At 39.2% G+C, this 16,023-nt stretch overlaps 1 protein-coding gene across 1 annotated transcript; it reads left to right on the top strand.

Moving 5' to 3' along the window:
• Nucleotides 1-1,599: 1,599 nt before the first annotated feature.
• Nucleotides 1,600-7,557, top strand: gprin3b (GPRIN family member 3b). The gene is made up of 2 exons (XM_087784153.1): nucleotides 1,600-2,372; nucleotides 5,019-7,557. The coding sequence occupies exon 2, from the start codon at nucleotides 5,066-5,068 to the stop codon at nucleotides 6,689-6,691; it is 1,626 nt and encodes a 541-aa protein (XP_087640279.1). The 5' UTR covers nucleotides 1,600-2,372; nucleotides 5,019-5,065; the 3' UTR covers nucleotides 6,692-7,557.
• Nucleotides 7,558-16,023: the final 8,466 nt, after the last annotated feature.

Below are 16,023 nucleotides of genomic sequence, written 5' to 3'. Positions count from 1 at the left end.
ATTTATCATTATAATTGTACTTCTTGTCCACGTACCGTGAGAAAAAAGCTAGTGTATTTTCAACAATGTCATCTGATTTATTCCTCTATTTTTTTTGGAATCAAACCAAGCGTCGAGTCTGAGGACGTTTACTCGAGCACGTCCACCGGCTCTGTTGGACCACCAGCGGACTCCGCTGTAATTAAGTCTCGACAGCGCCACCTAATCAGTCCCTGTGGGCCTCGAAAAACGAGAGGTATCTCCTGTGTAATTACTGCTTTCCGAGGGGCCGCCGCGGTCTCAGTCAATAACTAAATGAATATAATCTAGAGAGAGCGTAGACCCCCGCCAAGCAGCTCTTTAAAAAAAACAAAAACAATATTGTTCTCAGCCAATATTTTAATGCCACAGCATGTATGGAACACTCAAGTGGTGTCTGTACATCTGAATCTTTTGTGTTAACATTGTTGCATATCAGGTTCCATTTCCCTGAACAACCCACTAAAAGAAAAATGTCCTGAAAAGCTCCCCTAGTGCTTTGCCGCCCAGCCAATCAAATACTTGGCTGACCTCTCCTGACACACATTATCACGATCAATAGTGCTTGCATGCCCCCCAAACTTTTGCCATTAAAACAGATAGATGCCAGCGATTGGAAGTTCGATATTTGAACTACAGTATGTCACTCGGATCCTATTATTTTAAAATGCGCCACGTCGACAAGTCCGATAACAATCCTCTGCCGCAGTAACAGACTGAAATGTTATAATCCTTAGAGGACAAACGGTATCATCAGGAATTCTATTTTATTCTCTGTTTTCTGTGATGCTTCATTTGTTTTTTTTATTTTCCATCTGTGTTAAATATGACACACATATGCTGAGAGAGAGTTTAACATGTGATTTAAACCTTGTGTTCCCTCAAATTCTGCTGTTGTGAGATCTGATCTTTCTGCTATAACAATATCACATGCTATTTACCTGCAGAATGCACGTACAGTATATTGTCATTTGTTAGGGCTAGAAATCTCCTGTTCCCAGATACAAAAGGGTTATTAACCTACAATGAATTATTTTCAGCACAATAAAAACTAGTAATGCCTCCTCTAAATTAAAATAAAAATAAATACTTCCTGAAGTAACAACCCATGTTTTTCTCTTTGAGGCACAAAACTCACTCACATTGTTTTCCAGGATCATTCCTGACATAATCTGTGTAAAAATAGCCTCTAAAACAGCATCACCGTCATCTCCAGTCATCTAGTATCTATAGGTAAAAGTGTTATAGTTAAACATTTTAACTAGTATTAAATAGGGTTTAAAAAGTGTATTGACAAAAAATCTTGATTTGGGTCATGTCTGTGAATACAGGAAGATCGTTCCAAAGCTTAGGAGCAACAGCCTGGAAGGATTTCTCTCCTCTGGTCCGTGTTCAGGAACCATCAGTAGATTCTGATCCACAGACCTCAGAGCCCGAGCTGGGGTGTGAGGCTGGATCAGATCACTGATGTAAGGAGGAGCCTGACCATGAATAGATCGGAAAGTAAGATCCTGCAAGAAACTGGAAGCCAGTGAAGAGTTTTAAGGATCGGGGAAATGTGAGTTCTTCTACTAGAGCGGCTCAGAATTCTCGCTACAGAGTTTTGCGAGACAGATCCTTCTTGTTTAGACACCAAAATAAACTGTTACAATAGTCTAAACGAGAAGATACAGACGCATGGATTACAAGCTCCAGATCATGTTGTGGCATCATTTTCCTACATTTAGAGATGGAGGTATTTTGTTGATTTTATGTGACTTTTTGGGACGAAGATAAAGTACAAAGACTCTAGTCTCTAGTGGCTACATTAAAATGAACGTATATTTTTTTGTCTATAACTCTAAAAAGGAACAGATTGTCAGTCGACATGAAAATGAATGAAATTTGAATTTTGGGTGAATTTAAGCTTACTTTAAGCCTCTAAATTCACTTATTAAATGAGAAAAAAAAGTAAATAAAGAGCACAGTCATTTGCTTTTCGTTGGTGATAAAAAAACAGAGCAAAAAAAAAAAAAAAAAAGCAAAAACCTCTGGATTGGAGGATGCAGCTTCCACTCTCTCCCTCTCCTCTCACCCCATTCATCCGTTCATCTGCCGCACCAGGCTCAGGGCGGGCGGAGGAGCTGGAGTGAGGTGCGAGTGAGGACCACCTTCCACCAGATGAGGCAAGAAAGAAAAAAAAAAAAAAGCACCACCAGGACATTCAGTCGATCGAGTCTATCGCTCCATCCTCAGCCCGCGGGTCGCTGTCTCGGGTCGAAGGCGTGGCTTGATGTCAGCGAGACTCTTTCTCACACGGTCTCGGGCGCAACTCGGACGCGCAGGAAAAAAACGCAGCGCTTGAAAAAAAAAAGGTAAGAAAAAAAAAAAAAACGCTTCTTCCTTCATGGTTTCATCCTCTTGTTCGTCCGCAAGGTCAGGCGGAGTCATCCTCCTCACAGACGAGGATTTTTTTTATTTCCCTCCAGCATCCATGTTCGTAGAGAGAGAGAGAGGGGGGGGCGGGGGGGGTCTTTAATTGTTGAGGGTCTGCTCTCCATAAATATTTGCACTTTGTCAACACAGCAGCAGATGAGACAAAACGCTCCACCTGTCTGTGGTACACTTTAGTATTCTGCTTTCATTCAGGTGCTGCTGCTGCTGGGAAAGACATGGAAAAAAAGAATGGAAAAAAACAGCTGCAGGAGAAGAAGTCCTCATCTGGGTCCAACACTGAGCTCATGTGTACGATTGAAACATTGATCCCACTGCAGATTTCATAGTCCGAGAGCGAGGGATCAGATGTTTTAGAGGTCCTCCTCCATCACTCATGGAAGCGGCCCAGATACTTTCACACTCTGAGGACTTCTTCTGGAGCGATGAGGTTGTAGGAGCCATTTTTTGGATCCTTTTTTTTTTCTTTTACCTCAGCTGGGGTGGAAAGAATTCCATTTGATGAGAAATAGAGAAGGTAATATTGATGGTCTTTTTGTAATTGCGGGAGTGGTCCTGGTTGTATTGATGCTGGAGATGGACATAGATCACTGGTTCTCTTTCACAGAACGGTGGACTCTCTTCTTTTTGTATCTGCTGACCCTAGAGAGGAATCAAAACCACTTTTCTCTTCACTGCTTCTTCTTCACTCTCCTGTTCTATTTGAAAATAATATTCATCAGTCGCGTCACCGTCTTACACCTGAATCTTCTTTTCTAACCCAGAACACCTCCTTCCTACAGGGCCAGGTCCCAGGGGCCAAAAGAAACATGGTCATACATTAAGAACTTGTTAAACATGATTGGATATTTGATTTTCAAAGAGAAAAACAAAACATTTATTAAAGTTTATTTTTTAGATTTGAGCATTTTTAAAAAAACACATTTTCTAAATAATAGAGGTAGAAAATTCAAACTCAAAATTTGAAAGAGAAAACTAGTGATGGTCTTATGAAGCTTCATGAAGCACTGTCATTATGTTCAGAGTCCACTAGATGGCGGTCTTTGCACTATTTTCCTTTTTGAACAACTGTTCTAATGAAACATCACATCATTTTTAAACTGATGGCGCCACCTACTGACCTCTAAACAACATGACACTGTTTCATGAAGCTTCGTCAGCCCATCACTAGTTTTCGACATTACAATATAGGAAATACACATAATTCTTTCAAATGAAAAGCATTTAATCACCCAAGTCTGCCTTGTAGTCCTTTATTGTTACGGTCTTACTAGATATTGTTTAAAATTCAAATTTGGTGTTTATTTTGGTTATTATTTTGAAGTGATGGTCTGATGAAGCTTCATGAAGCAATGTCAATATTTTCAGAGTCCACTAGATAGCGGTCTTTGCACTATTTTCCTTTTGTTTTAAACAACTGTTCTAATTAAACATCATTTTTAAACTGATGGCGCCACCTACTGACCTCTAAACAACATGACACTGCTTCATGAAGCTTCATCAGATCATCACTAAGACATATATATTTTTCCAATTGTTTATAGTCTCTCATCGTTCAGACATCAATCCAACACCCTCTTGTGTGTCACTGTTCTGTTGAAGCAGCTTTTATAAGTAAACCAGTTAGAATTTATCGGAGCAACACAAACGGAAAAGCTAACGCTCTGGGAGAAAATGGTTAATGCAGTTTAATACAGTTGGTTCATCAGTTGTTTTACGAGGGTGTTAAGTGGAGGCAGACGGTGATGCTCCCTCAGCACTTTGGCTTCGCTAACAACTCAATTTATTGTGTGGTGTTTGTGTCTGTAAACATGAAGAAGAATATCGTTCCCTCAGATCATTTGGCTTCTCAACAAATCATCACCACTCTCAAAAAAGGTCTCAGTACTGATGAAGCTACAATTTCCCATCATTAGAACAATTATTATTTTTGATATATTTATTATTGTTTTACAGAATTCATCATTCATAAATTCAAATTTCACTCATTTGCTACTCACCTGATCCACCCCTTTAAGGAGAGGGAGGAAACAGGATTAAATCACTATAATTAATGTACTTTAACATATCTTTGTATACTTTTTTTTGTTATTTTTCTTTATCTTTCGTTTTAGATTGTGTCATCTTGCTTTTTTTTTTATTGCACTTTGTTCTTGTTTCATGAATCTATTGTCTGTGTTGCTGTGTGCTGGCTGGAAAAACAATTTCCCAAAGGAGATCCCTAGAGGGATCAATAAAGTTAATCTAATCTAATCCAACCACTGTTTTGTTCAGTTGACATGGTTCAAGGGTTGGTAATGGTTTGAGTTTAAAAGTCCTGAATATATGTCATGAACAGTTGAGGGAGAGTTAAACAAAAAGGAAAAGCAGAGACATGTGTGGACAGAAGATGAGATCTTCCTTAGTGTCATGTTTGAGTAAAAACTGCAATATTAGCCAAACGTCCGTCTTCCAGGAGGGACGTCGAGCAGAATTACATTTCTAGTTAGTTATTTCAAGAGGCTTTTAAAAACCATTTGGACCATTTGATCAAGCTAACCGGACCTCTCTTTTTTTCCCCCCTACAGGAGGTCTTGCAAAGTGCCTGGAATTTGATCATCTTACAACCGCCTCCATGATGGGTTCGAACCCCAAACGGACAGTGACGGTCCAGATGGTTCCTCAGCTGACCGCAGTGGGCGCTCCGGGCAACAAGGAGTCCGGTACGAAGCTCTCTCAGGATTGTCCGACGCAGGAATCTAAGAGTCCGTCTCAAACTCAAAACACGACTCAGATCGGCGGCGAAGCCACACAAAGGGCGTCCGATGAGAGCAACGGGAACGTGGAAGTGCAACAGATGTCTGTTGATTCCAACGCGAATGTGAAGCAGGTCTGTGATATCAGCGAGGTCTCGAATTCTGCCACGTCGAAGGCGGGCGGTCGTGGTCACACGGAGGCGGAAGCTAACTGTGCTAACGCTTTAAAAAGCGATGCCAATTCTAACCAGCTGAGCGATTTCAAATGTGCGGATCACCAACTCAACCAAGATGCTCTCGCCAAGTCAGAACGTTTACAAAGCTGCCCGGTTGGAACAAAACCCGACGACCCGAAAAAGAAGGAACCTTCAACACCGGTCAGTTCGAGCAGCCCAGAAACAGAGACTGCCCCGAAGAGTCCGGCGCGTCACAATGTTGCATCTGTGAATTCATCACCAGTCTCTTCAGATAAGCCTTCGCCGATAGATTCCACTTCGCTGCAGGCTGCGAACGACACGCAGAAGAAGAAGCGTCGCCAGAGCGAGGCAGCTGCCGGTGAAGGTCAGCCGCTCTTCAGGGAGGCCTCCACGATGACCTCATCGCCGTCCACCACGACGGTCGGGCTTCGCCAAGACGTGGAGGTTCAGGCCGTCGCGGACACGTGCAGCAAGTCCGTCTGCACGAGTCCGAGTCTGATGCGTCCTGCCGAGGTCCCGGAGGAAGCGGCGCCGAGTCTGGCCGCGGAAGGCGTCGGCTCGTCCTCCAGCTCCGTGGAGCCGGACAAACTGACCGTCACGGTGGAGATGTGCCCGAACCAGAAGGCGGAGGTCTTCCACCGTCCGTCGCAAGACATGAACCAGGGAGAAAAGCCCAAAGAAAGCTCGTGCAACACCCAGCCGGTGTATCAGATCGATATACAACACAACCATAACAAGGATGCTGCTCAGAACAACGCCACTGTCGTTGCCTCACGTGTGGACTCAGGAAACACCGCCAAGAGAACTGCTGCAGCAGATCTAGGACCTGGCCAGGGGAGTAGTTCCAAGCAGGTCCAGGTTACTTCGAAAACCTCACACACAAAAGATGCATCCGGGCGACATGCGACCAAAGGAAAGGCCGCCTCCGAAGAAGTAGTGAAGGGCAAATCTGGTAAGGAAACCAAGGAAGGGAAGGACAAGGACGATACCTCGGACCAGCAGAAGGATAAAAACATTCACGATGTGGTGTGGGACGAACAGGGCATGACTTGGGAGGTGTACGGGGCATCTGTGGATCCGGAGTCGCTGGGTTTTGCCATTCAAAGCCACTTACAGTGCAAAATAAAAGAGCAGGAGCGGAAAATTATCGCCCAGGTCTCTCTCCGGAAATCCTTCTCCGGAGCGAACTCGCCAAAGAACAGCAAGAAGGACAAGCGAAGGCACGGGAACATTTTCAGGTCCATGTTCCAGAATGCCAGGCGACCCAACTGCTGCGTCCGCCCTCCCCCCGCCTCCGTCGTCGACTAGCACCTCCTCGTCGCCCCGGAGCCACAATCGACCGCGAGCGACCCAGTAATTACCATCCTTGTGCGGAATGTCGTAGAGTAGAACTGAAATGTTTGTGACGTGACGGTCGAAGGAGACAAAGATATGAAGTAACAATATATATTTTTTACATTAGATGTCGACTAGAAAAGCTGCTTCGGAAACAGCAACGGTAATAAAAAACGCATGTGAATTAGTGACTTATGAATTGAATTCAGACCATTGCGTTGAAAGATGATTGTATAGTGTCAACGTATTAGTTGTAATACAGAATATTGATCCATGTTTAAAAGACTTATTATATTTATGAGATTGCTCTTGTTTTATTTTCATATTTATTTTTTCTTTAGTGAGTATCTGCGTGAAGTCTGTATGGATTTACTTTAAAATGTCTCTCATTCCTTTTTAAAAGGGGGTTCCACCATGACGTCGAGTTGACATTTTAGTTTTTGTTTTTGTTTTTTTTGTTTTTTGTTTTTTCTCCCGCAACTTCCAACTTACTTTTAAAATAAACCCATTTAAAACACCAAATACCAATCGGACAGTGTCTGGCATGTTTTTTTTACAGCTGCATAATACCGGAGAAAGATTGTTTATCCAAAGTTATCAGACTTTGGATAAACAATGGACGCTGCAGCCAATGAGGGAGAACAGACCATCACACCATCATCAGCGTAACTCAAAAGTGAGTTTTTGAACAAGTTTGACGTGTTAAAATGCAATTAAACGCCTAAAGTAACTAAGAGAATATATGGAACGTCTGTCAAACGCAGAGGTTTGAATACCTAATGCTAAAGACGATGTTGATGGACATGAAAGTCTCCGCTCTTGATAAATTGATAAAGATAAGGTGTCAGATCTGGATGATGCAGTTCAATCTTCCTGAACGCGACGCTCATCATGAAGATTCAAGCGAGAGGCAGAAATTGGATACAATGAGAGCGGCGTGACTGACGAGGCTGATCAAGTACATGGACCAACAGGTCCGCTTCTATCAAGAAGCCTCGTTGAAAACTTCAACAACGTCAGACGGAAATCTATGTCATTTGGGAATAAAACATGGAATTCTCATGCCTGTCGAACTGATCCTGGAACAAGAAAACTAGACTAAAGTGTTAAACCCACCATCAGAGGTAGATGATTTCCTCAAGTAATAACAGAATTAAGTTCATGTGTTTACATTTTAATTTCTGAAGTGTTTATATTCTTTTTTTTCTAATGCATTTAAGTGTTTGCCAAGTTTGTTAGAGATTATTATTATTATTATTATTATTATTATTATTATATGTGAAGAAGTCTTTTTATGAGTGGATCTTGGACTCTATTGTATCATCAGTATGTGAATGTTTGTAAAAAAAATAAAAAAAACCCTCTCTTTTCATTAAAATATTTACATTGGAAAATGTTCTTAAGCCCCGCCCACTGAAAAACGCTTCTTTTTTTCCTGTTTATCAAAAACACGCCCACTCTGCTTTGATTGGTCAAGCATCGACGTTTGTCACTGCGCATCTTCAATCCGGGAAATCTCCACCTCAGACTGTGTTGACAAAAACTCAAAAAGTTAACACAAAATCCATTTGTCAAGAATATGCTAGGTAATTGGTATAAAGTTCAGAAATGTTTAATACAAACTCCTTTTCTTTCTCGATTCAGTCTGATCTGATATAGTAACTTTTTTTACTCATTATATGGAAGATAGTGATTTCAAAATGTGTTACTTCACCCAAAATTCTAACTTCACTTATTTCTACTCACCCTCACGTCAAGGGTAGGGAAAAATGTTTGTTCATTTTAATGTAGCGACTGGAGCTGAGTCGTCTTCATCCTCGTCCAAAATACACTTAAAAACATCCAAATCCCTCCATACTGCTCGTCTGTAACGTCCATCTTGTATTGAAGCCTCGACGAGAAGAATTGTTCTGGAAAAAGTTAAATTAGTATATAATTTATGTTTATTTGTGGCAGATATTTGAAGAATTACACAGAAAGTACTTGTCTTTATTATCTTTACTTTTTGTCTTTTTAATTTGATCGTATGTTTTATCATTTTCGGTGATTCAGACATTTTGGATTAATGATAAAAAGTTGAAACACAATTTATTATTTTTAATGTGTGAGATACCTGCACATATTTCAAGTGTTTTATTTTATTGTAAACATCTGTACCATTAGAAGTGAGATTTCAAATATTTATTTTAACATTTGATTATTAAAATATATTTTAGGAACATATTTTACAGCATTTGAATCCAAGAAAAACAATGACATATTAAAAAAAAAATTAATTTAAGATGGAAAGATCTCAATTGTTGTATTCTATTGCTCTCATAAGATGATGAAGTTTATTCCATATGAAACTTGATCATTAAAGATTTGTATAAATTTTGAATCTATTACACTATTTTCCTATTTATTTCGATGACTAAAAGTTCGATGTGGATTAATAATAATATCTGCTTGTCAATGTAAGAAGCAAGAACTCAGTAAATAAGAAAGATTTATTACAGCATCACAGAGCGTTACATCGTCTTTCTTACCATATCTGCCTCTAACAGCCCCGGTGTACGAGAGAAGGAAGTCATTGTCTTAACAAGCGTGTCACTTCCTGTCAGCGTCTGGAGGTGATGGAATCAGGCCTCACCGTAGCTGTGGTCACTCAAATGTCACAAACTATCAAGTCTTCGTTCCTTTCTGGAACAGTGTTATCTGAAGAATCTTGTTAAAGGCCATACCTATTTTCCTTTCTTGACTTTCAGCCTCTTTTTCTTAACATCATAATTACCTTTGTTTCCTGACCACCAGCCATGACTGCTTTACCCCACTTAAAAAAAAAAAACGACCTCCAAGGGACTCGTTGTATAAACAAAGCGGGGTGTGATTACAGCTGGCTGGAGGAGGACTGAAGCCATTATTACGTCATAATGGACTCTGCTCTCGTAACCTCTTGTTTGCTGAGACGGTGGAGAAATATGTGAGTTGGGTTTTCACATTAGTTGTACTTTAAAAACATTCAAATACATCCAGCAAGGTCATCGTAGAAAATTAGTGAAATTTGAATTTTAGGTGAACTTTCACTTTAAGAACCAGAAAAAAAATTGTGTCCTTCTGCTTTTTTTTTATCCATCTATCCACAAAGAAAACATGGAATGCTAAAAAGCAACATTTTGATAGTACAATGTCATAGCTATTGATATAACAAATCACGTGGTTCTTATGAGAGGTGTGTATTGGCAAGAATCTGATGATGCAATACGAATTCCGATACAGTGGCAATGATATGATATATTGTGATACTCTTGTAACAAGGATATATTTGTAGTATTGTCGAGTACTTGACTCTGGTGTTGCAGTATTTACAGACCACATGACTCTTGACGAAGTCGTAACTGCTTTCATTTGTTTTGAAACCAAAATATGTCCAAACATCAAGTTTAAAAGTTGCTGGATTCAACGGTATCCTCTCGTCCTCAGTCATCAAAGGACATTTCATTGTTTCTTTAGCTTCAAAGGCCAGATGTTTAACTGCAACACAAAAGTGAAAAGCGAGTATTTGCATTTTAATTGTAAATAGAAATAAAATATTTTTACTTTTTAAAATTAATCTTTTATTTTCAAACCCCCTAATGAGATATTGACCATAAAATAACTATGATGAAATAAAATATGATTTAAAAGGAAAAAATGTTAATTAAATATAATTAAAAATCAATATAATTAGAATTTTGAATATATAGTCCCCTGCCCTTCTCCCTCTCTCTCTTGACAGTTAACCTGGGCTGCGATCCTCGTGATCCACAGCTGCTGACAATCAGGCAATCACCCACCAGAGATAAAGCCCAGACACAAGTGGCTTCTGATACCTCGGTAAATCTTGCTCTTGCAACGACCTTCTTGATACCAACTCGTTACTCGTTCCTCGACTGTTGTTCTGACCGCCTTTTGAGTCAGCGTTTTTCGTTTTCCTTCGGTGAGTTGCCTTCTAATTTTGTTTCTCCCCTGGTGAATCTCGTGACCCAGCCCAGAACTGTCTTCCTCTTTCCCTTGGACATTTTGCTGAACTTGACAGACCTTTTGTTTATTTACTGAGAAAGCGGACTCTTGAGCACTATTTCTATTTTGTGGACTTTTGTTGTTGGTACTTTGTGATTAAACTGTGTATTTTATCGTAATCTTTGCCGTTATTCTTTATCATCTTCCGCGCTTTGGCCTTTTGTTTAATAAATTGTTTCATGGAGGATGTAATGACTGCTACCAGTGAACAAATGACATAAAAAATATGCATTTAATTGTATATTAAAAAATAAATAAATTGGACTGTAAACTATAAAACTATGGTTTAAAAAAAACATAATTTAAAAGCCAAAATGAAATTGATACAGTGCTGTCAAATATCCCATATCCATACAGTATCATGCGATATATTGTTAGTTATTATCAAGAACAAGTATAGATATCCCCTCATAAATTAAATTATTCTACGCTATTATATTCCTATCATTGTATTGATCAATACAAATATACTTAGTTAGTTGCACCAGCCATTTAAATCAACTACGATCTAAAAACTTGCCTGGCTTGTTTCCAATTTTTCCATTAAACCTGGATAAGCGTTTATTTCTGGTGTTTGCAGAAATGAGGGCAGCTGTCACAGTTTTGGTCAGTAATTGAAGTCCTTGTGCAGAGCTGATGTCCTGGTGCTCGGGTTTTCAACGTGCCCCACGTGACCCGTTTTAATGAACGTTTTGCAGCACTCATGAAAAAAAAAACCTTTTAGCTCAGACCATCACAACACCAAAAAAATGTATTCCCATCTGAAAGTTATGCACAGAGGATTTCCTCATGCTCATCTCACCAGCCAATTTATTTACTCATCCATCGCGTTAACGATCCGTCACTGCTCCCTAGAACCCTCTTCCTGCTTTTCTAAAACACGCATATATTTTTAAATCCTTTTTTAAGGGCTGCTTTATTTGTCTGTTAGCATCACATATGAAAAGATTGTGCTTTTTTACCTAAATACAATAATCAGGATTTGGGGACGAAGGAACTTTCAGGACATATCAGGGAACAGGATTTTGGAAGGTTTTAAAGCTTCCTACACTTGCATAAAAATAACTTTGAAAGACTTTGGTGTCGAAATGTGTTGCTATTGTCGGTTAGATATTGTGAAAAGGTTATTGGGTAAAACAAGGTAGACATTTAAATGTTTATTTTACATGAGCCACACAATGAAGAAATCATGGAAGTTGTGTTCACTTAAATGAACTTATGTAAGGTGAGCCACACAACAGAAATATGTTCTCAGCTCTTTCTTATTTCAAAAGTTAATCACCCTCTTTTTTTATTTTTTAGAAACATTACCAAAATATGTCATATTTATTGTGGAAGAGGTAAGTATTGGCTTCTTTACCTCCGCTCTCTGCAACCGACGATGAGCAGAAGATGATGGATGATCTGACTTTCATTCATCTAAAAAACGACTGATTCACAAGATGCCATTTTTCATCCAAAAACAAATACCCAAATGAGGAAGTTTGTAAATATTATACATCGATCCGAGTCGGATGATTTGAATCTGCAAACAAGGGAAATTGTCGAGCAAACCTTGGAGCTCCGAGGAGAATAGTGATCAGCCGAGAGAGCCTCCACCGGAAACGGGTGCGAGACATGACTGGGTGGATGATCGCACCATGCTATCCCTAGAGAAAAACTCCTTTTATCATGTTGAACATGTGTTGATTTGTTGCTTAAAGCTCATGTAGGCCTGATTTATATCACACGTTTTACTGGATATTATGAACACTTAAAGACTTGTGTGACCCTTGCGCTACTAAAAACCTCAATGATGTGACATAAAACATCTTCATCTTTGGAATATTTGACTCCTGGATAAACCTCCATCTTTCCCAGATTCTGTTTGGTTGTTTTCAATCTAATGAGGAATCCTATGAGCCGGCAGCTGGAAGGTGATTAAGCTCCCGGCTGGATTTCCCTTCAGCAGAATATTTCCCATAAATCAGCTCCCGCTGCCTTTTATTTAATGTACGTGTATCACTAGAAAGTCAAGCTCTGGACGGTTGCTCTGTTCCCTGTGGATTCCCTGGCCTACATTTGTGCTGCACCTCTCAGCCACTTGCAGTCCTTAAACAAACAACTCTATGGTTTTTCTGCAGCGGTTTTAAGTGACTGTTCAGCACATCACATTTACTCCATCTTTAACTCTGTTTTTTTTTAAATGCTGCTGCAGGTTTTTGTGCGTAGACGTATAATCGCAGAGATACACAAAGGTCACCTTCGTGTCCTTATTAGAGATTCACCTATTATGGCGGACGGACATGTCCATAAATCACAGGTCTCCCAGTGGAACCAAACAGCATGTTGTAAACAACAATAAAGGTGATATCTACAATTAAGTTTATTTTACCTTAGGTGGCATGCATGATTACTCTTTAGGTTTTTATTTTTTGTACTATTTTCCAAAACGAGCGTTATCATACACTAAAAATAGCTTTAATTGCAAAGGACATGTGTTATTACTGATTTATTCTTCTGTAAGATACAGATAATAACCTTCTCATACCTTTAGTCATGACATTAACATAAAATAAAGGAGCAGACCTCCGCCAAGCAGCTCATTCCTACCTATAATGTGATCTTTACTCATGTTATTGTCAAACATATAAAAGTCGGTCTTGATAGGCTTTTCGTGTTCAGTCTTCTGGAGCAACAGAAAAACGAAATTGTTTTATACGTTTGAGTGAAGGTAGTTTTCCATTTTATTCGGCAGATTGTTGTGAACAAATGACCAATCCCTCAAAAGGTTCTTGGATCCAGATGGAAATCCAGAACACCACTATTGTCCGGATCCGTTTTAATCTGATTCTTATTTAAAATATATATATATATATATATTTACATATATATATGATTTTGATGAAAAAATTGTATAGAGTTTTTGTCAATCTAAAGCCAAATAAATATAATCCGTCAATATTGTCCGTTGACAAAACAAAGAAAAATAAAATAGTTAAAAGTCAATAAAAGGAATACATTTAATATTGAAGTTGTCGCTTCACCATAAAATTAAGTAGTTTTAATTTGTGAATGTTGGAAAAGCTAAATGGGCAGAAAAATGGAAAACCAAACAAGCAAAAAGTCAGTTTTATCATGAATAATTTAAGGTCGGAGAGGATAAAAGCCAGGGAAGAAAAGTCAGAATACAGATGAGAACTGCAGAGCTCACTGGTTGTTAAACACGGTCAGTAGCTGAAGGTTTTATGAGACGATTTACTCAAAAAGCCAGGCTTAGACCCGACTAACCTCAGTGATTTCAGGCCTCTTTCAAATCTTCCATTCATGTCCAAGATCTTAAAGAAGGTGGTGTCTGAGCAGCTAATCGATGTTCCTGGATTAGAGCAACATCCATGAGAAGTTTCAGTCTGGCTTCCGCAAACATCACTCTACGGAGACAGCATTACTGAAGGTGTCCAGTGACATCATGATGTCGGCTGATTCAGGTCAATACACTCTTCTGGTTCTCTTGGATCTGTCCTTAGCCTTTGACACAGTTGATCACCAGATCCTGCTGAAACACTGAGGGATGAAGTGGGACTGTCTGGGTCTGTTTTACAGTGGTTCTCATCTTACCTTTCTGGGCGCAGTTTTAGTGTACATGCCAATTAAATGAGGTCTGAATCAACGGATCTGTTGTGTGGAGTCCCTCAAGGTTCTGTTCTGGGTCCTTTATTGTTTTTGCTGTACTTGATCCCCTGGGTAAAATTATTCAGAGATTTCCTGATGTTTCTTATCACATTTTTGCTGATGACATCCAGATTTACTGCTCAGTTGATACACCTGAGCTGCAGAGGCTAATCAGCGTAGTCAATTGTTTGCTAGAAATCAAACAATGGCTGAGTGAAAACAGTTTGCAGTTAAAAGTGGACCAAACTTAAACTCTGGTTATTGTTATTGGAAAATTATGTCAACATGATCTGGAGTTTATAATCCATGCTTTTGTCTTCTCGTTTAGACTATTGTAACAGTTTATTTTCGTATCTAAACAAGAAGGATTTGTCTCGCCTGCAGTCAATACCAAAATCTGCAGCGAGAATTCTAAGTCGCTCTGGTAGAAGAACTCACATTTCCCCGATCCTTAAAACTCTGCATCGGCTGCCAGTTTCTTTCAGGATCCATTTTAAAATTCTGGTTCTTACTTTCAGATCTATTCATGGTCAGGCTCTTCCTAACATCAGTGATCTGATCCAGACTTACACCCCAGCTCTGGCTCTGAGGTCTGTGGATCAGAATCTACTGATGGTTCCTGAACACGCCTCCGGACCAGAGGAGAGAAATCCTTCCAGGCTGTTGCTCCTAAGCTTTGGAATGATCTTCCTCTGTGTTTGATGATCTACTGACTCCTTCAAGAATCATCTTAAGACATTCTTATTTGTCCACACTTTTAGTAATAAATCACATCTTATTCACAACACACCGTAACACATTTATTAAGAATTATAGAGGATGTTATAATGGTTAATAATAATATTATATAATACTTTAGAAACTGTTATAAGTTGTAATGCATGATGATAAACAGTCATAAATGCATTTTGTGGTTCATTATGCATTATTCACAAAACAATCTTTGATATTATATTTACATGTACTTTTAATTTTCTTTACGTTTTTTTTTAACGATAGTTATGCTCTTTATTTCTTCGTCAGGTTTTTCTTTGGTGTGTCAGCTACAACTGCATTAGTGGTCAATAAAGTTTATAAAGTGGTGGATAAAGTCAGAAATCTTAGTTAAGATTATACTTGCAAGTAAGTAAGTGTAAGCAACAACTAGTATTACTAAGCACTAGAGCACTAACCCCCTTTTTTCCCTTTCAAATGTGACAAGATAAAATCCATAAGCCAGAGTTATGTGAACTACATTCTGCCCGTGATAGAGTGGGTAGTTACTTTTTACTGAAATAGACACAACCCTCTGCCCCATTTACTCATCCTTTCTTGCATCAGTAATGATGACATTTTAGAAATAGCGTCCAGGTCTTAGTTAATATAAAAAGATGGATAATTACTATCATAATATTGTTGGCATAACAATGTTCCGGGTTAATGTACAGAAATATCAGTTTGACTGTAAATACGCTGTGTTATCGCCATTATTATCCTCCGTGTCATCGGTAACTTGCACTTTATGACTCACATTTTCACAACACTGTCAATTTCAATAAGTAACCTGCGAGTATCAGCAAATATATCTTATCACAGGCACCATTAATTATGTGGAGACTCAAGGTCCACCTGGC

The sequence above is a fragment of the Callionymus lyra genome, chromosome 1 (assembly GCF_982586985.1).
Source record: "Callionymus lyra chromosome 1, fCalLyr1.hap1.1, whole genome shotgun sequence".
Lineage (NCBI taxonomy): Eukaryota > Metazoa > Chordata > Actinopteri > Syngnathiformes > Callionymidae > Callionymus > Callionymus lyra.
The sequence above is the reverse complement of the archived record's forward strand: the minus strand, read 5'-3'. Positions and strand labels throughout refer to the sequence as shown.